The 22,605-nt window shown below is 39.4% G+C and overlaps 1 protein-coding gene across 1 annotated transcript in view; it reads left to right on the top strand.

The window, feature by feature from the left end:
- The first annotated feature begins 3,293 nt into the window (after positions 1-3,293).
- CAMK4 (calcium/calmodulin dependent protein kinase IV) overlaps positions 3,294-22,605 on the top strand; it is a 137,788-nt gene continuing 118,476 nt past the window's right edge. The window contains exon 1 of the mRNA XM_059492215.1: positions 3,294-3,556. Within this exon, the coding sequence (XP_059348198.1) occupies positions 3,384-3,556 (173 nt within the window). The 5' untranslated portion in view covers positions 3,294-3,383. The remainder of the gene's footprint in view (positions 3,557-22,605) is intronic.

Here is a 22,605-nt window from a genome sequence, read left to right as displayed (position 1 = left end):
TTAGCATTCCCAACTGACAGGCATCCATGGAAGCTTACATGGTGATTCAGAGGTACTGGAAGCTGAGTGGGAGATGAAAGATGTTACAGAAAATAAAACCTAATGCAAGCCTTTGTATTCAGCAGGGAAAATCAATGACAGGGAAGGGAAGTGAAAGCTTTGGGGATTTGCCTTGATCTCAACTTCTTTGACTTGTATGTGACATGGTTTGAGCAACCTCTGTTTCAGAAGACTTAATCTGCATTACAATTATCGCAAGTAAGCAGCTGGTCTAGCACAGGTGGAAATGCAGAATCCATACTGGATCATCTTTGTAAAAAAGGAAGCTCTATTACATGAAAAGCACTTTGAGAAAAATATTCCTTAATGGGGACTATATCTGACAATTTGCTTTTCATAGATAACCTTTACTACAACAGGCGTGGACACATTTGTACCTTCAGCAAGAAGTTGCTGCAGTTTGGCCAAGAGGAAATACTGACCTAACTTTCAGAGGACTAACACAGTGCTCTTTCAAATGATGCCCACAAACTGGAAACTACTTATTCAAAACCGGAGACAAAATTTGGTTTTTGTTTTTAATTCATACACAAGGCCTAACTGCTAGAATTGTATGAAAATTTCAGAAGTCGAGTTAAAAAAGTTCCTATCCTACATTTACCTTTTAATTTAGCCCTCTAAGGTAAGTTCTGCTTATACCTGGTGCAGTGATGTCTGTACAAAGGACAAGAGCATTCACAAAACAGGACTACAGCAACCAGGAGGGCAGAAAGATTACTGATCCCACACCTCCACCAAGACATCAGTTCTTTGGGGCTTAAATTTATGGGTGACAGGCAAGAGGCAGAAAATTGGACATCTCTTGCATGTGTCTTTTGTTCATATAAACTGCTTCCTCCTTGACCTGCCTTTTTTGTTTGAGTTTGTAACCTGGGTTTATTGCCAGGAAAATGATGATCTTTGTATCTTCATAATAAAATTTTGTACATAGTGTGTCACAAATTGATAAATGAATGTTTGTTAGCATTTTAGTTTCATGTCCAATAAAGTTGGTGCAAACCTTCACATGGTTAACATAGACCTGAGTTGGAGCACTGCACATTTGAAATGCTGTCTTTGGTTTCCATGAGACTGAGAGGCATTTTTTTGCTGGTTAGATACAGTGTGCAACCTGAAGACTTTCTTTAATTCCACATGGACATATTTGGATATCGTGATCCTAATTTTTGAAGGATGTGGACTTTCTGAAGAACAAGGTCTAGTCAGTTTTCAAGTACAAGGTTGTCAGCATCGTGCAATGCAGCTCACTTTTGAGTCAGAGTTTCAAAGAAAGTAAAATGCCTTTTCTAGATATATCCCAGTCAAAAAAAAAAAAAAAAAAAAAAAAAAAAAAAAAAAAAAAAAGAAAATCCACTGGTGCTATGTCATTTACCAAGGAGCAGCTGAAGGCTCATGGTAACTATACCTACATCATTAGAGATATGAACCTGATTGCAGGTACCTGGATAAATATAGTGCTACTAAAATAATTTCTTCAAAAACCCCACCAGAACAGAATTATATCTGCCCTTTGGCTTGCAGAATACATTAGAAATTTGACTGAAAATACAATGTAGAAAACCACTAAGTGTGCTGATTTGCCTTTTCTTGTGTGTGTGACTTAATCAGTGACCATTTCTTCTCCCAGGAGATGCTGTTAACAAATAAGATGAAAAAGTGTCACCTGTCAGCCAAAGACTTCTGAAGAAAAGCTCTGCATGCACCAGCAGAGGCAAAGCAAGCTGGGGGGTTGAAAGAGGGCATGAGCAGCAGTGAAAAGGCTGCCTGGTGCTCTGGTGCTGATATCAGCCCTGTAACTGATAGTGGGTGCTTTGGGCATGACATTCATCTCAAAGGAAATTTGGAGCTGCTGGCAAACTGTATTTGATGTAACTTGGTTTTCTAATCAGGGCTTTGGGTTACTTTTTCCTGACTTCCAAATATGAATTTGAAAATGATAAAACCTCAAATTACAGTGGGGTCTACATTTAAATTTTATAATGGTAGTAACTCAAGGCAAAAAGGTTTTATCTCTCTTTTATCTATTTCATTTATCTCTCATTCTCTCCCACTGCTAACAAAGACTCGTTTAGGATATACTTATTCTATTATCTGGTTACTCAGAGAGAAGCACTTCTTTGTTAAGATCTTTGAGAAATTAAGATTAATTGCCCCATCCAGTTACAGTTAGGAATTTATAGAACAGTAAAAGACAAACTTGTTTATGAGGAGGGGAAACAAATCATTTTGGAAAACATCTCAATACACCCAAATCAGCAAAACACTGAACAGGATACTGTGCTTTATTTGAGGAAGAAATACAATGTTTAAAAAACAGGCCAGTCAATTTTGGTTGAAATTGGGAGGACAATACTTTGTCCCTTCTGCTGTGCAGTTCGCACATGGTCCATTTTACCTCCTGCCTGTGCTGGCATGGCAGTGCGAGTGGGTGTAAGAGCACAGAGAGGATGTGAGTGGGATTGCTCTGGCACACTATGCATGCAAGGCACACACAACTGCTGCTGTTTTATTTCACCACTACACCAACAGAAACGACCCTTCTGTAGATGTTTCTGGCTAAGGATTCTGCAGTCGGGGATGTAGCATGCTTTAGTATAATTCGCATGCATTTCATAACCTGCAGATTTCATAACCTGTTAGAGAATGGCATTGCAGCAAAGCAATTTTATTTCTCTATGGCTTCTTTTAGTTCTCTGGTGGGAAGAGAAGATGTGTTTTGGGGATTTTTATAGTCATGTTCGAGAATTTGTCAGTCTCTTTCTTTCCCACTGCTGTTTGCCTTGCTCAGCCTCTGCCCCCACACCCTCCTCGCCAAATTCACGGCAGAATTCCTGAACTCCCGCTCGGAAACTGGAAAAACGCTGCGGCATGGCGGGCCGGCGCCCACCGCCCTACGGGCTGCGCATCCCGCGCGGCCCCGCCGCACATCGCCCGCGGATCGGGGCGCGATTCCTCCTGCCGTGCGCTGTCCCCCCGCGGGGCCGTGTCCCGCTCCCGCTGCCTCGCCCCGGGCCGGCCCCGAGGGTCTCGCTGCAGGCGCGGCTCGGCCGCGGGGCCCGGCGGGCGGAAGGAACGAGCGGGCGGGGGGCGATGGAGGTGAATCCCCCGCCCCGGGCCCGCCGGGCTGGGCACCCGCCGCCGCCTCTCCGGGGCGGCGCGGGGGGAAGGAGGAGGAGGGGAGAGGGAGGAGAGAGCGAGGGAGGGAAGGAAATAAGTAAGGAAGGAGAAAAAGAGGGAGGGAGGCTAGGTGTAGCCTCCGCCTTGTGGCTCTGCGTTCTGCAGCCGGCGCGGAGGAGAGGACAGCCCCCGGCAGGCGTCCCGGCATGCTGAAAGTCACCATGCCCTCCTCATCCTCATCCTCCTCGTCCTCCTCATCCTCCTCCTCTGGCTCCTCGGCCGCCAGCCGCCCCGGCTCCGCCGCTCCCGACTACTGGATCGATGGCTCCAACAAGGACACCCTGGCTCACTACTTCGAGCTGGAGTCCGAGCTGGGACGGTGAGGCGGGCCGGGCCGGGCTGGGCCGGGCCGGGCCGGGCCGGGCCGGGCGGGGGGCGGCCGGGGCTGGGTGTCCCTGCCCGCGCCGCTGTGGCCAGAGCGGCAAAACTTTGGCGTGCGTGAGCGGCAGCGGGAGACCGGGCGGCTTTCACCAGGGGCAGGCTTTCGAAGGAAAAATCCCAGCTCCCCGGGAGCCGAGCCGAGAAACCCCCGGGTGAAGGGAATGATTTTGGGGAGGAGGCATCTCTGCGCTCGGCGGACGCTGGCCTGAGCGGGCGGCTCTGGGGTAGGGTACCTGTATGCTGCCGGTGCCCGTGTGCTGCCGGCTGAAGGGTGGGCATCACTTCAGAGCGCCGAAACGCCGCCTCATTCGCGGCATCCCTCACGCCAGACCTTCCGCCGCTCTCTCCATTAGCGGAGCCGTGCGCTGACAAAACTCCCACCCGAGACAGGATTCCCTGAACAGGCCTCTGCAAGCAGGGTCCTTCCCATCGGGGTGCAGGGTAGGCGAGGGAACTGCTGCATCTTCATTCGTTAATTTTTGCACTACTGCCCTGGTGATGGTCTTGCCCAGCAACTTAAAGGTCCCAAGTGTTCCGGTTCTTAGAAACTGAAGTCCGATGTAAAAACTATATCTGACGTGCGATTTTTGCCCTCTTAATGCATTTGTTAGTTCATGTTGAATTTTCAGGTAGAAAATAATGTGCAAAAAAGTGGAAAATTGCAGGGTCTTTGAAGTTCACAGTACGTGACTTAAATGTGTAAGTCAGTAGGTAGCAAGTAGCAATTGTTAGTTTTGCCAATGATAGAGCATTAAAACTCCTGAATAAATGTGGGAAATTTGCAGATAAAAACGTGGTTGCCTTGGAAGAATACTTTTTCCACAAAGGACATGCAATGAAAGTTATTGCTACAAAGCATACCTGTGCTTTCTGTACCTTAACTGATAGAGGCAGGAAAGGTGAATATAGCAATATAGCATAATTCTTGACTTTCTGCCTAGGTCTTATACATCTGCTGCTACTTTTTTTCCCCCCACTATTGCTGCTATTCCTAGCCAGATTTAATAGGTATAATTTTATGTATGCTTGGCACATTTATATTTGACTTCACTGTACCCCTGTGCAGAAGCATAAAAATATAAAGCAGGAAATATTGATGTGTTGGTTGTGTGTCTAGAGTCAACAAAAGAGGAAACCAAACAAAATACAGCAGTTGGTACCAACCCTGTCACCTGGATTAGTACTCTTTTCTGAGGTCTGTCTAGAATCCTTCCACCATTTGTGATAGTGACTGTGGGCTTTGCTTAAGTGCAATATGCATTGGTGATGCATCTTGGGTTTGTTGCATAAGAAAGTGTTTTTAACGTGTGAAATCTCCAGGTTTTGGTAGGAAGAGTTAATGCCTGTAAAATTACTGGAGTAAGGATGAGATTTTTCTAACTTGCAAGGTGAGAGAGTAAGTGCTGAAACACTAACAAAAGGTTTGAATATGGAAGATAACCACACCCAAGCAGTGTAGAGATGTGAGCCCTTAGGTCTGCTCTGTTCCTGGGTAGAGCTAGGAAGTAAGATTTAAAACAGAAACAATACAGGAGAAAACAACCCTCCTAATCAAAGATTGAGGTAGAGAAGAGACAGTAGAACTTGGAGGGGTACATGCTTTGAGAGAAAATTTCTCTAATGGGTCTAAAGGATCAATGAGATCTTCGTCCTTAGGCCAGCTTTGAGATCTTTTCAGAGCTAGCACCCTGAGTGCTAATGGTTGTCTCAGAATCCCTCTGATAGGTGTATCTTGGCAAATCTGTAAAGAGGATCCAACAATCCCTCTTGGTTCCCAAGTGTCATATAAAAGTGTATTGCTTTGTCTTGGTAATCCTTTATCCAAACTTTTAGTTTTGCATATGGTTTTGAGTATGTCTACAAAAACAAAATTATTCATTGCTTAGGTTAGTGTTGGGGAAAATGTGTCAGGTGAGGCTGAATAATGAGGCTATATGTAATCCCTTTAGATGCAGTAAATAAAGTAATATACTGAAATAACCAGTGAAAAAGATTGTCCTAAATTATCTTTAGCAAATACAGGGATTGAAAGATGTCTTTTGGCAGACTCCAAAGATCTGCATTTGGACAGCTGTAGCCAAATATGGGAATTTCCATTTGGAAGGAGTGCTCCTTGTGCAAAGTATATCTGACATATCCCTAAGACATCTTATTCTGTAACTCTTGCTTGCATGACTAGCTAAGGAGTCATGGAAGAAGAGGGAGATGATCCTTTAGAAAGAATGATAAAAGGGCTTTAAGCTTAGGTGGGAGTCTGCAGTTGTTTTTAAACAGTGGAGTTCCACAGGGATCACTTTACATGTCTGTGCTGCTCAGCATGTTCATAGATAGTGGGGTTTACCAGAAATATTTGCTGGTCTTTGTAAATTGTCAAAGGTTTAAAGGTTGTGTTGCCTAGAAAGAATTACAGAAAGGAACAACTTATCTACTGTTGGGGCATTTAAATGGCAGATGAAGTTTGGATAAATAAAATGGCATGGATGGAACATCTCATTAGAGGTGCTTGTTGGTTGTTTTTTTTTTTTTTTTCTTTCATGCAGGCTCTTGGGGGTATCTGTCAAAAAATGGGGTATCCAGTCAAAAATCAATGACAGGAGGTAAGGCCACTTTAGCACAGTATACTGGAAGTTCTGGCCATGGATACTATGGATGCTAAGGGATTACATGGACTTAATGGGCAACAAGGCAAGTTTACATGCAGGAAATCCACTAAGACTTATTAAACCTGAAGATGCTAACTATTGAACTGTAAGTTCTTGAGAGTTTTCAGGGTGTTCTCTGACAGTGTTGACAGGAGTTTTCTCTATTCTTACATTCTTCTTGAGGCATCTGTGTTTGGCCACTGTTTGTACTCTGGGCAAGATTGGCCTTTATTCTCATTCTTTTATTCTGTTTTTATGTTCCACTGAAGCCCTGATTAGTTCACCTTCCTCTTAATCCATTTTTACAAGGGTTTTTGTGTATAAGTGGAGCTCAAAATACTGTAAATGTGAAATTTTGTGCTTTGCTTTAAAAAATGTCTTTCTTTTACATGTTGCCATTGTTGATGTAGAGTTTGGAATTTTGTTCTGAGTGTATTTTATCTAAAAGCTTATTTTCCACACTCCCTTGGAAAAAGGTGTTGAAAATGTTGTACTCTAAATTTGTATTTCCTTAAGGACTGAAACATTTTGTTAGCCTTATATAACCTTTGCTGTATCTTTGGGCTTCTGGGCTGGTCTAAATATGGTATTTGACTGAAGAAGAAATTCAGTAATGATTTTTTTGAAACTCAGCAATATTACAAAAAATGGAAATTTTCTTTGTTGGAATTTTACTTGACAGGCACCTTCTTTGCCTAACTAACTACACAACTATCTCAGTTGAAACTGTCTAATGTTACTATTGCAGGCAGATTGCAAATCTATTAAATGGTCAAAAGTAGATGAAAGTATTTCCAATCAAATCCTTCGGGCTTTCTTTCTTCCAAGGTTACCTTTTCCTGCCTGGGCAATCTTTCAGCTGTGTGATCCTTGCTGAAGACTGAGACTGAAAGGCTCTCAGTACTTGGCAGCTTAGCTTGGACCGACAGTGTGAGCTGAATCATAGGTGGTTTATGTCCTTGAGTTTTAGCACAAAGTTTAAATCTAATGTAGAGTTTGAACTCAAGATTTCAGTGTGCAGAATGACATCTTACTCTGTCAATCCTATTTATGAAAGCTGCCACTCTAACACGTACTTTTGTAATGGCAGAAGTAGATGAAATCAGCTGACTTCTTTGTTAGCTAATTTAAGCTAACAAAGCAAAAACTTCTTTGTCAAGCTGATAAAAGCGTTATTTTATAGAAATGGATTGGTTTTGCACTTGATGCTTGGAAGTTCAAACAATTTTTGCTTTGAAAGTATGCCAATTATTTTACCCTCCCTCCCTTCATCAAAAAAAACCCAAAAGTTCCTTTTTCTGTTCATCTCAATAGTAATTTGTTTTACAGACTCTTTGCCCTGTTTATTTTGAAAAATCATTTTCACAGTGTGCTTTAGGGTGCAATTAAATTAGGTCTGGCCCTCCTTCCTAACACTCTCGGTCACTTGCTTGTGAATTTTTTTTTTTTTGTGGACCTAAGGATTTTCTGAAGTGATGCAGGGATGCAGCTGACAGACAGCACGTGTCTGTGGTGCTAGCTGACTGTGAGAGTCCTTTTAGGAATCGTGATCTTTGAGCAGAAACTGCCCGTGTGTTTGTGCCTGTGCCACAAACTGAGGGAAGCATTTTCCCTCAGACAGCTCCTGCCCATGGCGGGGAGGCTGTTGAAGAGGTGGGCAGGGTGAACTTTCTGACTTGGGTACCAGAAACCAGAACTTGCAGTGAATAGCCCAGGTTTTGACAACTAAAATTCTTTACTCAGTGCAGGGTGTGATTTTTTTCCCCAGTTTTGTCTGGTTCAGCTCAACAACTGGTTGATTCGGAGGTAAAAAGCTGTGTGTTGAAAAAGCAGTGAAAGAAAATGTACTGTTCTTTAAATAATACCTGAAATGAATAGGTGATCAGTTCTGTGTAAATTTGACACCTTTCTCGTACTTGAAAAAAAGAGCTATTAATAATGAAAAATTATGATAGAGAACAGTTATTTCTTGATTTTCAAGGGTTTTTTTCTGTCAGCCACCATGCATTTATGTCACTGGTTTAGATAATGTTTTCTAATTTGAAAAATTATATTTCTGGTGGAGAAAATGAATAGCTCTTGAAGTAAGTACTCTTAAGAATACTGAAAAAGTTTTTCACACAGATTGGTTTTAGGAGTGAAGATCATATAATTTGTGTTAATACAAGAATTGTCAGACTTGAAAAACCATCACATTGAACTGCAAGAGGTAAGATGTAACAAAGTCATTCTTTTAGCATATTACAGAGAGAATCACAGAATATCTTGAATTGGAAGGGACCTACCAGGATTATTGAAGTCCAAGTCTTGCTAAAGAGAGAAAATCTGAAATCAAATAAGTATTTTCAAGAGCAGTTGAAGAGAATGGTTGTGGAATAAGCCTGTGTGATTCTGGGTGGAGGGCAGATAAATTTACTGAAGTTCTGTGGTATCAGAAGCACATTATTATATGTTAATTCCACACAGTATCTTTTTGTGTGTGCAAGTGTGCACACTGTTGTGTAAGGGATTGTAATGGACACAGTTTAATAGGTAAAATTCTTCCAGTCAGAGATGTTTAAAGCTTGTTCGCATAGTAAATAGCCACATTTAAAAAGACCATCACTTATGGAAAACTCAGTGAAAAAATACGCAGTTTGCAATAGCCTGTGCCCCATCTGTGGAAGTTTAAGTGCTTGCAAGAAAGGGCTAACTGTCCTCTTCAGTCACTAAGATCAAAGAAGTTTTATTTTCCTGAATAGTGTCTGAAAAGTTCAATCAGGAAATTTTAAAAAATAGTAATTCCTAGCTGAGGAAGCTTTATTGCAGTAGATGAGAACAATTCTTCTGTAGTCTTCTGCTATCCACAATATTGACTGGGCTTTGGGAAAGCAGTCTTCTGACCTGCACATTGTCTGGAAAAACCTGCAGAGGTTTGAATATTATTTTCATCTATATATATGCAATATGAATGAGCCATTAGTAGGAGTTCAGACTGTATAACTATAAAGAACACGTACTTCCTTGTGCTTTGAAAATGAAGCAGAATTTAAGCATAGAAACTTGCATATTTATTTGCTCCTTGCTTCTTTACATAGGCATTCTTACCATACTTCCTCTGTTCACAAAAAGCAAGCTTTTATTATCTGAACAATCAGTAATTTCACAAGGAATATTCTTCTTCCAGGGATGATAATTCTGAGAAAGGGAAACAATTTATTTCCAAATGTTGGAGCTGCTTTTTCTTCTTGGTTTGTCCAATGTTTTTTCTGGTATTTATAATTTTTGTTTTTCTTACATTAAAAAAAAAAAAAAAAGGTAAGAATGACACATTTTATGACCATTCACTGATATACTGGAAATTGCATTACATTTTGGTGTTAGTGATGCTTTATTTGGCTTTGCATTGTCAATGTCATTACTATCATAGTTTACTCTCTGTTAAAACACATGGACAGTTGGGGCCCATCCATATTTGCATCTGTTGTCCCATGAATAGATTGATGAGGTGTTATTTTACTCCTTTCAGTTTTACTCCAAAGTAATTCTAAATTAGGAGAATCTGTAACAATATGACTTTGCAAGTGACCACTCAATGTTTAGCAACTAAAGATTTTGAATTTGAGTTTGATCTTCAGGGAACAGAGGAGAGAATTTACCAAAGTGGATTTGGTTTAGACATGAGTAATGGCTTGGACAACATGGTGCTGTAGATTATAAGTTTGCCTCCTTTCGTTTATGTGGTTATCTGTGCTAGAAGTAAAGGACAATAAAATGTAATAGAGAAGGAAATGGGAGCCCTCCTGAGGAACAAAAGTAATTATAAAACACTTTGACAGTTTACTATCTGTATACCGTGGCATTTTGTGGTGGATAATTGTAAAAGCAAATCCAAGAGTTGTAATTCACAGCCTGAAAAACAAACCACTAAATTTTATGCCCTTCAACAAATGTATAGTCCGTGTTCCAATGCATACCTTGCTGTGAGCATCCATATGCCACAGATAAGATGCCAGAACTCCAACTTTATCTCAGAACTGATGTCATCTCCACAGTCTTTTTCCCCAGACCCTCGTCACCAGAGACATGTGATGCTTTTCTCCTCTGGCCTGTCTCCAGGCATTGTGAAGAAAAACCAAAACCAACTTGGTTGGATTTAAGGAGTAGTTGTCAATTCTAAAACAAGGTCATGTATGTGTTCCTCTCCGTTCCTTTCCCCCCAATAATTTTTCCTTCTTGCAAATATTCATATTTTCCTCTCAATTTAGATTATTATGAACACACCAATATGTTTACTTTTTTCAGTTTTTTGGTCTTTAAAGCATATCCATGTCTACCAAGTTCACTGCCTTTGGGTACTGATACTGCATCTTAATATGGTCAATTTAGTGTGATTTCATTAATGAGGACAACCCTGATTGCACCACAGACTTTAACAGAATGGAATGCAATTAAAAAATTCCAACAAATGTCGTGGTTTTATCTTTTTATATTGAGGTGGCAGGGAGGGACAGTCAATCAGATCAGCTACCACTGATATTATCTTCAAGTACTTCTGAAATAATGTTCATATTGATTTTCTCTAAATAGTCCTTGTTAACAGAGTCACACTGACAGTGCCAAAGGATGATGTATGTGATTTTATTTTATACTTAGCTCTAAAATAATTAAACACACCTGCTGAAATGATTGGACTTCTGTACCCTTCTACAGAAGGCTGGACATAAATTGTGCAGTTTTCACTTGATAATAAGATTTTTAGCTATTATATTTATTGGTGATTAGTTGTTTGAATTTTATTCAAACTTGAGGACGTATCTCCTTCAGAATCTCTAAATACAAGACAGTGTTTGCTGTTTTCTGACATATTAGGTATCCTGCACCAGCCCTAAAGTTGTGGATCAACAAGAGTATTTTAAGGACATGCTTTGGACCAGAAAAAAACTCGGTGCTTTTGACACAATATGATTGTTTTGTATTAAAATGGTGGTATTACATAGTTTTAGATTTTTGCTGAGGAAATTGATGTTTTGGTAAGGCTTATAAAGTCCTGAAAAAATCTGCAATGGATAAGTACAGATTTTTTTTTTAAATGTATTTTTGAACCTATTGACATATTTTCTAGTTTAATGAGCCACATTTCTGATCTGATGTACAGTGCTTTACAGATGTTTGGGTTTTTGTCTTCCTAATGGAGAATGTGTTTGTCAGCTTCCTGTGTTGTGCAATAATGATTTCTTAAAACTGAATACAACACATACTGAGAACTCCAACACCATTGTCATAGTCTGTGCTCAGAGAGTTGTAGGATACATGTACATCAATGTTTTTAGCTGCCTGCTTTGAGTGATCCTTCTCTATACATTCTCTTCAAACCCTCATGATTTTCTGGTTGCCTAGTAAAATTAAAATTGGAGGGGTTGAAAGCTGATTCTGTAATGGGAAGCAACTAAGGTGTAGGTACTGATGACCCCTTAGGAAATGACTGATGGCATTGTTTAATGACTTTAGTCTCCAAGGGATCAGAGAAAGAAACCTAATAAAGGTGGGATTTTCCCCTTCTCCCTCTCACCCATCTGGTTTTTTCTGGAGATTCTTTGCAGCCTTTTCAATGGAAGCTGCAAATGCTTGTGGAGCACACTGTTCATTGGTCTGCTAGCTAACTGTCAGAGGATTGAGTTGAAAGAGGAAGGCAAATTCTAATCTTAAAAAATGCTACTAGAACAACAAGTAACTGATAATATTGGAGCAACACATATGGCACTGAAAAGGCAATAATAAATGAATTTTGTTTGGTGCAGGGAGGAGGAAAACTGGTATCTTATTCTCCTTTCACAGCATATTAATTCAAGAATGGCTTAACTGTAAACAAGAACAGAGAGTTAAGTAGTTAAAATTAGCAACTGATGAATTCTAAGTAAGATCAGTAATCAATTCCAAATGGGGTCAATATGTAGTGGAAAATCTGCAATGAAAGAGACACTAAAATTCACAAGCAGGATTTTTTTCTCTGTCTCCTAGGGGTGAAACCCATCTCCATCTCTGTATTACCTCCATAATAAATATGCACATAAATTATTTTTGAGTTTAAATTATAATCCCATTTTTCTTCATAATTTATATTATAAGTCTTCAAAAGTGGGTGGAGCAGGAATAAAACCGAGTGAAAAGGGCAGTTTTATTTATTACTATAAAAGTTGTTCAGAGAATTGATTTGATTGCCAGTAGCATAAAGAGAATATTCTTTTCAGAGAATGATTAATTTCAAATGAGAAAAAAAATCTTTGGTCACCTTCTCCTTAGCACAATGCCATTTGAATATTGACGTTGTCTAGTTATAGTACACTAGCTCATGTTAATGTACAATGATTTCAATTGATTTGGTGCATACTAGGCTATTTTTATTGTTCATTATACACTTACATAGTAGAAGAAAAAACCAAAGTATTTTAACCTCTTTACATTTTTTTCCTGCACGACTTCAGGAAAGATGAAATGTCATTTGTGGTGGGAAAATCATAGTAGATGTATTTCCCTTGCAAATGACTGTCTAAATTAGGACTGGTGAAATTTATTCTTCACATAAATAGCCCTCCAAATTACCTTCTTTCTCTTGTCAGTCTCTATTCTGTGAACTGGTTATGTGTGCTATTTGTGAATTAACACAATAAATATATTCCAGATAGCCTGTTTAAGTAATTTGCCATGGTGTTTCTTATGAACCATGTGTTTTAACTGTATCAAAGACCTAGTAATACCGTTTTACTGTGTTTTGCTCTAAGTCACAGCTAAGATAGAATAATAATGATTAACAAGATGTGTTAGTCACCCAAAATGGCAAATGGCCATTAGCAGACCATATGTAATTCTTTAGAGTCGTACCTGTTAAAGCTTGTTTTATCCACATATTCTTATCTTTGCAGTAGTTAATTTTCATATTTTAGGACTCTGCAATTTTCATCCCATGATAAATTTCAATATTTTGGCATTTCTCTTTGTTTTGAGATAGAATGAGTAATTGAAGTACTTACACATTGTGGATAAGGGACGGTTTCACACCATGGAATGATTCAATCATTTTGAATTAAAATTTACAAATCTTTTCACATTTTGTGTTTTGTGTTCATTAAAGACAAAGTTTGCTCAAAGTAACCAGGTTGCAAGTATGAAGTAAGTTAATATCTTGTGTGATGGTACCTTATGAGAGTTCTGATTCAGGTCCCTCTTAACAGTTTTTGTCTTTTCTTTGGTTCTTTCTTGGACTGTGCTCTTCAAGCTACACCAAAAGTGGTGCAGCTTTCATGTGATTTATTTCCCTGCTGGAACATAAAGAGGTTACAGAAGCTCTGTTTGTCTAGTGCCTCCAATTACAAAATTGCCAGAGTTTTCTAATAAGACCAATAAACATTATTGAATGGGGTGACATGGGGTCACATTTGCCTTTTTTACAATTGCTGTCTTGGTGGCTTATAGCTGTCTGGTTGTTTGTTGCCCAAACTATGTGTTTTCCATTTTCCTTCTCTGCAATTGATGAGATTTTACAGTGGTGTTCTTGTTATTTGTCTGTACTTCGTGACCATGCAGTTAATGCAGCTAAATTTTACCCCTTTTCTCTTGATCATACTCCCCAGGTAGTAAGTACAGGCTTTTTCTTTCTGTTATTATAGCTCTCTGATGCACTGCCAATGCCTCCTCACCTTTATCATCAGCAAACTGAATCAGCATACTTCAAAGTTCATGCCAAAGCAGATAATTCAAATATTAAATAAGATGTAGAACCAACCAAAGGCATAGTACTCAAACATGCCTGCATGTCATATGAAAACAAAAACACTGAAGTAATGTGCAATGTGTTTCTGGCAGGTTTTGATGAATGTTAGATGCAAAGGCAAAGAGACTGAGACTGAGAAACAAAATCCTAAAAGCAAATGGCTAATAAAATTGTTCCCCTCTATACCATTATTCCACTCCAACTGAAACTGAAACAAATCAGAATTCTTGCAGTATTGCCCATACCAAGAATGAGTCTCTTTTATTTTGCTTTGGTGATTCCTATCTTCTTTAGCTAAGTGAATCTATTCTCACCTTCCCTCTCCCCAGCTCCCAGTGCTTTGTCTAGAAAGAGAAAACACTCAAATGCACTCTCAATCATCTTTATGCAAAGAGGAAAAAAAATAATCTCCACGTATTTAATGGGCACAACTTCAGAAGCTGCAAAATTGGTCATTCTACACCTGTCTTCTTGTGATGGGTGCCAAATAATGTAATTGGTGTGCTAGTCAGGAAGCTGACAGAAATCTTGATGTTTCAGTAGATTAGGTTTTAATATGCAGATAGGCGTAATCCTCCTCCTGTTTTTGAAATGTGGATTTAGTGTGTATAAATTTATTGACTCCTGAATGTTGAAGGACTCATCTCCAGTAAATCTGTCAGACAAAACAGAATATTTTACATGCCATTTGAAAATTATGTGGGTCTGTGAGTTATCTGTTGCCTGATAGGTCCTAATTTTTTATCCATCCAGCATAATAGTTGCAGCTGTGAAAAGTCACAGCAACATTGACATAAAATACTTGCCTTCCTAAGTATTATGAAAAATCTCTTTTAAATTTACTTGTAAGTATTTCCTCTGAAAACACACTGTGGAGGAGTTGGGATTTTTTACTCCCAGGTAGTTGGTTATGGTTCTTCAACAGAGGACCACATCTGTGAGATAGAATAATTCACTTAAATTTAAGGACTCCTTACATGCAAGGGAGAAGAGAACTACCTTGACCATGGTTACAATAAAAATTTTAATTTAGAAGAAAGTCTGTAACCATCTGTACTTCTGTCACAGCCTTTTAAATATGAGCAAGGCAGACAAGAATTGTGCCTAAAATTGGTATGTGGCAGTTTTGCAGAAGAGACTGTATGACATGGTTGCCCATGTTACCAGGAGCTGTCTGGATGACTCAGGAGAGTTCTCAGTTATCTTCAGAATAACTGCATTGATTTTCAGTGTCCGCTTGTTGGCAGCAGTAAGTTCAGTATTGATCTGTTGACACCACCAAAGGATCAGCCAGATTCTCCTAGTCACATTCTTATCTCAAATTGAAATCAAAATGTCTTTGGGGGCCAATGTACTCTCCTACATCCCTAATGCCTGGCTAGTGGAAAATGTACCTAAACTGCAGTTGTTGCTCTCAGAGATAGCTATGCAGTGCGCTGGATGTGTGTTTTAGTGTTTAAAGGAAACTTAAATTTGCCTTCCAGAAAGAATCAAGTCTAATGATATCATGAATGTGCTTTTCCATTTTGCTTGTGAAGACATCTTGTTTGGAAACATTCAGTATTTGTTTCCAGAACTTTCAGCCATTTCAGAGTCTACTGACTAATGCATACATATATATATATGTTTGCAATACAATTTGGAACCAACTGATCTTCCTAAGTAATTTGAGTCTTTATGGTGTAAGAATGGTGGTGCTGGGTCAGATCAAAACAGCTGATATCCTGTCTCCCATCAGCAGTGAGAAGCTCATGCCTAGAAGGGGGGATACAAGAACACATCTATCCTTTGATGCTTGCCCAGAGCAGCCCCTCAGCCTCCAGAAATCTGAAGCTAATCTGAACCTTCAGCTCTGTTGCTCATACCAAAATAGTCATGTAAATTTGTATGCAGTGCTTGAGAGGTGACAGAGAATCACAGAACGGATGGGCTTGGCGGAGACTTATAAAGATCATCCAGTCCAACCTTCCTGCTTGACAAAGTTAGTGGGAGAAGGTTTCTCAGCAATGTGTCCAGCAGAGCTTTGAGTAGATGGAGATAAACCAGGGGAGACATTCACCCAGTGAAATTTTACATTATACATTATACTTAATACCTCTTCACAGTTGTTGGGTTTGGGGCTGCTTTTTTTTTCCCCCTTAGTCAAGGGCTTGATTTGTGTAATTTTTGACTATATATCAAGATGTCTTTTCTTGTGATAATAGGACAATTATTTTGTTTAATATAGGAAATTAGGATTGCATGCAATATTCATAATTTAGTATTTATTTAGAGGGAATTTTCTCTGCCATTTAATACCCTATAACTGAATCTCAGTACACACCTGTTGCAGCTGGGCACAGACTTATTATGGAGAAATTGGATTATAAAAAATTCCCAACTGGGTATTTTCGCCTCATTTCTCATCTCAGCTCTCTGGGTAGCAGACACCAGCTCTGGTAAATTAAACTTATTTATGATCTCTCTGCACTGTGAAAACGAAAGTTTTATTCTTTCCCTGTTTTGTGTCTCTTAACAACTACTATTTCATTAGTGCTTTCTGTGGTTTCTTCAAGTACCTGTTTTGAGGGACCTTATCAAGGAACTTCTGAAAACCGAAGTGTCAAAATCAATCAAACCTACTTTATATTCAAAATCTTACTGAATCTTTCAAAGAAGTTCTGTGGTTTTAACACGGAGCTTCTTTTTACAGAAGCCACATGAATTCTTCCCCAGGCTCATATATGTATCCATATATCCACAGTTCATATTCTTAGTGCTTTAAATGACTTCAGCCATGCAGAGCAACAGCACAGTCCTTCAGTTCTCTCTAATTAACATTTTTAAAAATTGTCACATTTGTTCTGTTTTAGTCTAAAATAGCTATGTCAGTGTTGTATAAAGGTTTAGATATCACTTCAATTTAAGCTATCTCATCTGTGAGTTCAAATTACTCAAATAACTGAGTCTCATCCACTGCCCATAATGTACAATTGATCATTTTATCTGTTTTTCCAATGTTTTTTGCCTCTTCACTTTTTTCTATCTGTGTGAGCATTGAAGACCTTTCCTTTTTTCCATCTGTCTTCTGAGTAAAGAAAGATTCTAACATTTGAAAATATCAGATTTATAACAGGGTTTTCAAAATCTTAACAGAATTAAAATTTTATAATGATCTTGCAGCCACTTTTCAGTGTATTGTGGCTGTTCTGTGCTTGCTGAAGAGATCACCCTCAACACAGAATGTTTTCCATTTGGTGAAAAAACAGGTTAGATGTTACTCTCCTGTCATTTGATGCGGGTGCCCATTGACAGTAGGTCTTAAGGAAGAGGGAAGCGGCAGAAGCTGCTGCTCATCCTTGCAAGGTTTCATCCTATACCTTCCTTTTACTGTGCTAAGGCACAGTTTGGGTAAGGTGAAGGTCTTTGAATATTGTCACTATTTTTTATGTTTGACCACATGGTGTTAGCCCCTTTAAGTCCAGCAAAGGAAAAATGTTCATGACTAAGTATAAGCAGAAATTTTGTTAGATTATTCTAAATCCCCATGCAGTGCCAAATAAGTTCATTTTTCTCTTTGATGAACTGTGCAATGGACAGACCATTTTGGGAAGCTGACGGATAGAAGTTGAGTTCCAGACTAATAGACAGATAGAGAAAATTTAGTTTGTGTTATAGGCATAGTTTTTGGTATAGAAATTGTGAATTACTGTTATGAGTCTTGCATCAAATTAGTGTTTTTCAGTGCTTCTGGAATATATTTATATAACCATTTTTTTTAATATAGCTTATAAGAGAAATACATGTGGCCGGAATAGGCTGGAAAATATATTATCCTAATTGGACAGTGAAATATGTGCCTAAATGACTGCCATTTAGCCTGACAAAGCTATGTAAGGGTGTTTCAATATCTACTAATCAATAATCTGAATGATGGCTCCTTGGCTGGTTAGTCCTTTCTGTCAGCTTTCATTGTCTCTGCAATCATCTATGACCTTACATTACAGCGTCAGTTTTGTTGTAGGAAAACTCAATTTTGTTTAACTGCTAGGAGGTAAAACATTTGACTGAAACTAACCATGCTTATCATTGTCCCTGGAGCAATAAGATGCTGTTGTGAATGTTCTGTAATTCATGCAGCTGCTGTGAATTCAAATGTGTGCACACACGTGTAGGTGCAACCTTGGGTGGATGGGAGGGTGAGTGGCAAGCTTTTAATGTGTAGTGACTTTTGTGATTCCTTTTGATGTCAGGTGAATGGGAACCACCAAGAGGGTGCACTGATGGAGATTAAATGAGTGCTAGGTATTTAGAAGTCTAATGGACTTATTTTTTTGTGTTTGTTCCATCTTCTATCAGTGATGGACAACACAGCATTCCGAATTTATGTTAAAAATACTTTCCAAAGTTGGTTGAAAGCTGTTGGTCATAATAGTTCTTGGGGCCCAACAGAGGTGATAAAATGCCTACATCAAACAATGGAATTATTCAGGCTGGAAAAAGGCCTCTCCATAAACCTAATGCTGTAACATTCACCATCAAACCATGACCTCAAGAACTGTGTCTCAATGTCTTTGAAACACCATGTTGCTGTTGTTGCTGACCATTTCCCCTTGGATTCTGAAGAACTCATCCTGCTTCATATCTCTGAATTCCAGCTCAGGGGGCCGGGTATCGCAGGGTAACCCATCGGTGTGCTGCCGGTGCTCTTGGCCACAGGAGCACCACGGCTGCACGGGTTTCTTCTGTGCCTCATGAGGTGAAGTCTGGAAGTGTGTCAAGCTCCTGCAGCTGTACAGAGCAGCCTTTCTCTCTGTGCTTCCCCACACCTGAGATGCTCCAAGCATCCAATATTTCTGAGGCGCTGCCAGGACCCCAACTGGTGGTGTCCTTTCCCACAGAGGTGCTCAGAAGGGATGTTTTGAATCTGCTCTTTCTTTCGTGCTCACTCCACATCTCTTATTCTCAAATGGTCAAGCTTCTGCCAACAGCTGCTGTCCATTATGGCTCACAAATGTCTAGTTGTGGCTACAGATTGCTTGTCAATTTCTCACTTTCTCCAGCTAAATTCTTTTTGTGTATCTTCTTGGGGTTACCCTTCTAATAACCTGACATGATAAAACTTCTCCTTTCTTCCCCTGTTGCCACACTGTGCTTCTCTGAGTAGTGGAAAGAGGAAAGCTAAGTGAGAATATTCTTCCTTGCTTTTAGTTTTTCAAAGAAAATGCAGAAGGCTGTTATCTCTGATTTGGCCTTTTCCACAGCCTTGATTTGTGTTAGAATCTTCTGGTGCTGGGAAGTAACAATGTTTAACCTGATCCCTCAGTCATTCAAAAATGAACATTTTCATGGACTCTGAAAGAAGTTACTCATCTCAAATGAACTGGCCTCAAAAAATTGAAGAGAATGAAATGAGCATTATGATGCACAGAAACTGTTGATTTATTGTGGAGTGTCAGACTTCATTTAGGGCTCTGCCTTGAACTGGGAATCCTATGAAAATTTGCCCTGCCGTGCTGAGATAGAGATATGTCGTCCTGTCAATGATTTCCCTTCAAACTCCAATACAAAATACATGCTTTGAGCATACCTTTCTTTCATAAAGTTCTCATGTGCCAGACTCTCTACCAAAGTAGCTTAATCTACCTTGAAAGATGAAGTGTGAAAATTATCAGTTGGCCATGAAGATTTTTGCCTCTGAATTTCATAGGATTGGACTCTGACAAGGTTGGGATGACTAATGGGATGGGTGTTCACTGATTTTACACCAGCCCCACCCCCAGCTTTTCCCATTTCCAATTATGAGCCAAATCTACTACTGAAATCAGTATTTTCTGACTTTCAAGTCTGAAAAGCTGCAGAGAGGTCATTGTTCTTTCATCGCCATACAGAGTGCTTTCCAGCTTAGACTGCCATTACAATCATTATGAAACAAAGCTGATTTGTTTTTCACCTAACGTATATTTAACATAAACCCTGATTTCTTCAAAAATGACAAAAGGGAATCTTTCACTGTAGATCACATTTTTTTGTTAACATTTAAGAAATTTTGCCCATAATAGCATGAGCAAATCTTGGTACACAGCAAAAATATTGGAAAATATGCTTTCGTACAACACTAATTTCCCTAAAATTTCATAAATTCAGCTTTAAAAACTGTCTGCAGCCTGGGGTTTTTAGTTCACTGACTGATGGTGAGAAAGGAATTGTTAGTTAGAAAGCTGTCTTCAATTCATTCAAGTGATTGCTTGGGTAGGCACAGTTATTCTTGTTAAATGCAGATACTTAAGTGGAAGTCACAGTACTTGGAAAACAGACTGCATCTGCCTGCTGCTCTGCAGTAAATCCTTTGCTCACCACTTCTGCAAGTAAGAATTTTGTTGTACCATCTGCATGCTTAAATGATGGTGAATAATTCAGGAATGGTGATGCTGCTTCCTGTGTAGTGATCCTATTGTTCTCTTCCTTCTTCTTAGCAGATTTTTTGTAGAGGAATTTTGTTTGTTTCTGCTGCTCAACACCAAGAGAGTTATATGGGGAGCTTGAATAATGATGGTCCTGAAAGGTGTTTGGAGACTTGTCGAGCACCTTTTTTGTCTGGATGTGCTGCTCTGTCTGTTCCCCTCAGCTATGGGCTCAGGAGCCCTGGGTGACTGAGGAAAGAGGGATGTCAGTAGAAGGTGTTTTGCCCCTTCTCAGGGGTGCTTTGTGTGTCCTTACAGCTGTTCCATCATGCAGCCTGCACTCACAACCAAAAGAGAGTGGGTGATGAGTGTCTCTTCCACTTGGAACCTCATCCAGGATGAGGTGCCTCACCTCTTGGGAAAGATCGTGCTGGAAATGAGAATATACCAGGACAAGTGGTACATACACCATTGCAAACTCACTTTTTTTTTTTCATTAATATTCTAAAAGGCGCTTCTGCGTTTCAATAATTTTAGTTTTACCAAGACTGAAGTAGTTGCAGAACTAAAATTTCAGTTGTGCCAAGGATAAAAGATTCCTGTGCTCTACTTAAAAAGCTTCACCAGGTGACTTTTAATGAGCTAGTCAGTGGAGAGTTTCTGTGGTCTACTGATGTTTTGCATAGGCTGGCAAAGAGAGAGGCTGTCATCCTCTGTCAGCACTGTTCTCTGGCTCTCACTGAGGCTGCCTGAGGACTTCATCTGCACACATGCCTTAAGAGACATCAACTTCCTGTGCATGTAATATCTGCTTAGTTTTCACTACAATTACTTTGATCAGCCAAGGCTGGGACATCTTCAAGGTTCTTGAGTAAATTGGGGGATTTAAAAGCAATGAGTCCTTGTGTAGCCATACTGATGGAAAAGCAGCAGCTTCAGGTAGAATGATGGAAGGCAAGTCTGTTATGATGAAGGATAACAGGTTTTTGGGCTTTTCTACTAATACATTAATTGTTATTTGTAATTGCATTGCATTAATTGCATTAACTTGAATAATTCCTTTTGAGGGAAACTGCAACATGCATATGGGCATCCTCTGTGATAAAATATTGAAAGTCCAATACATCAGGGCTGGTTCATGCTGTTGTTTATGTTATTGTTTAGGATCTTATGGTTTAAAGAGCTATTTAACGTTGTGCTTAGGGGTGGTTATCCTTCCTGTAGTACTTCAGGCCCATAGGATTGGGCTACCTTACCATCTTAGGGTAGCTTTTAGTGTGAGACAGTGTTCATATCGGTTTTATACCAAAGAACTGCGAGATTTTAAAGGTAGCTCTGAAATGTGTAGTCCATTTCTCTCTGCTGCTTTTTATGCTATTATTTGGATTTCTTCCTAGAAGTTGTGCTCCATTGTTCAAAGTATTTCCAGATGTTTCCATGGGGTACTTGCTTTGTGTGATTGCTGTCTCTAAGGTGGTGTTTGCATGTACTGAGATCTTTATGATATTGTCCCTTAGCTCTTTAGCAGTATTTTCTAAGAGTCACCAATGTATATTTATAGATACTTATGAGCAAAAGCTAAAGTAATAAACTGTGTCATCAGACATGCATACAGGTCTGTTTGAAGGCAGGGGTTTTGCAGAGGAAAAAGCATTTGGATTTCATCAAATGGAAATCATGACTGACTGCTTCAAGCTATGCTTTCTTGCATATAATTGAGGGTCATGATTTTTGCAAGTGCGTTAAATTCTTCTGTGCTGTGACTCCCCTAGCTCACCACTCTTCTTTTACAAAAGCTTATAGCATGACCACTATAAACTCTGTTCTTTGAAAACACAAATAACCCATCTCTTTATCTTCAGGGAGAAAAGACTTTACTTTATATTGAAGACTTGAATTTTCTTTTCAGGATGATTTCAGACATCATTATTAAACTATATCCAGCACTCTTCTTTGCTATTCTTGCCAAATGCTTGCATGAAAGCATCAAAAGCCCATTGCTCTACGCTAGAAAGACTAAAAAATACAATTTCTAAAGAATGGAAAGTAATTGAGAGCCCTTAAGAGTGCCAGGACCAGATCAAAGTACACTATAGAATATAGCATCGAGTGTAGCAGCAATTTGCAGGAAAGTGTAGAGACAAAGGTAAAAATATATATGTGTGTGTGTGTGTGTATTTGTATGGAGTAACAGAGGATGTGTTCAGCTGTC

Source organism: Ammospiza nelsoni, chromosome Z (assembly GCF_027579445.1).
Source record: "Ammospiza nelsoni isolate bAmmNel1 chromosome Z, bAmmNel1.pri, whole genome shotgun sequence".
Lineage (NCBI taxonomy): Eukaryota > Metazoa > Chordata > Aves > Passeriformes > Passerellidae > Ammospiza > Ammospiza nelsoni.
Note: the sequence above shows the minus strand (reverse complement) of the source record. Positions and strands in the feature narration are given on the sequence as shown.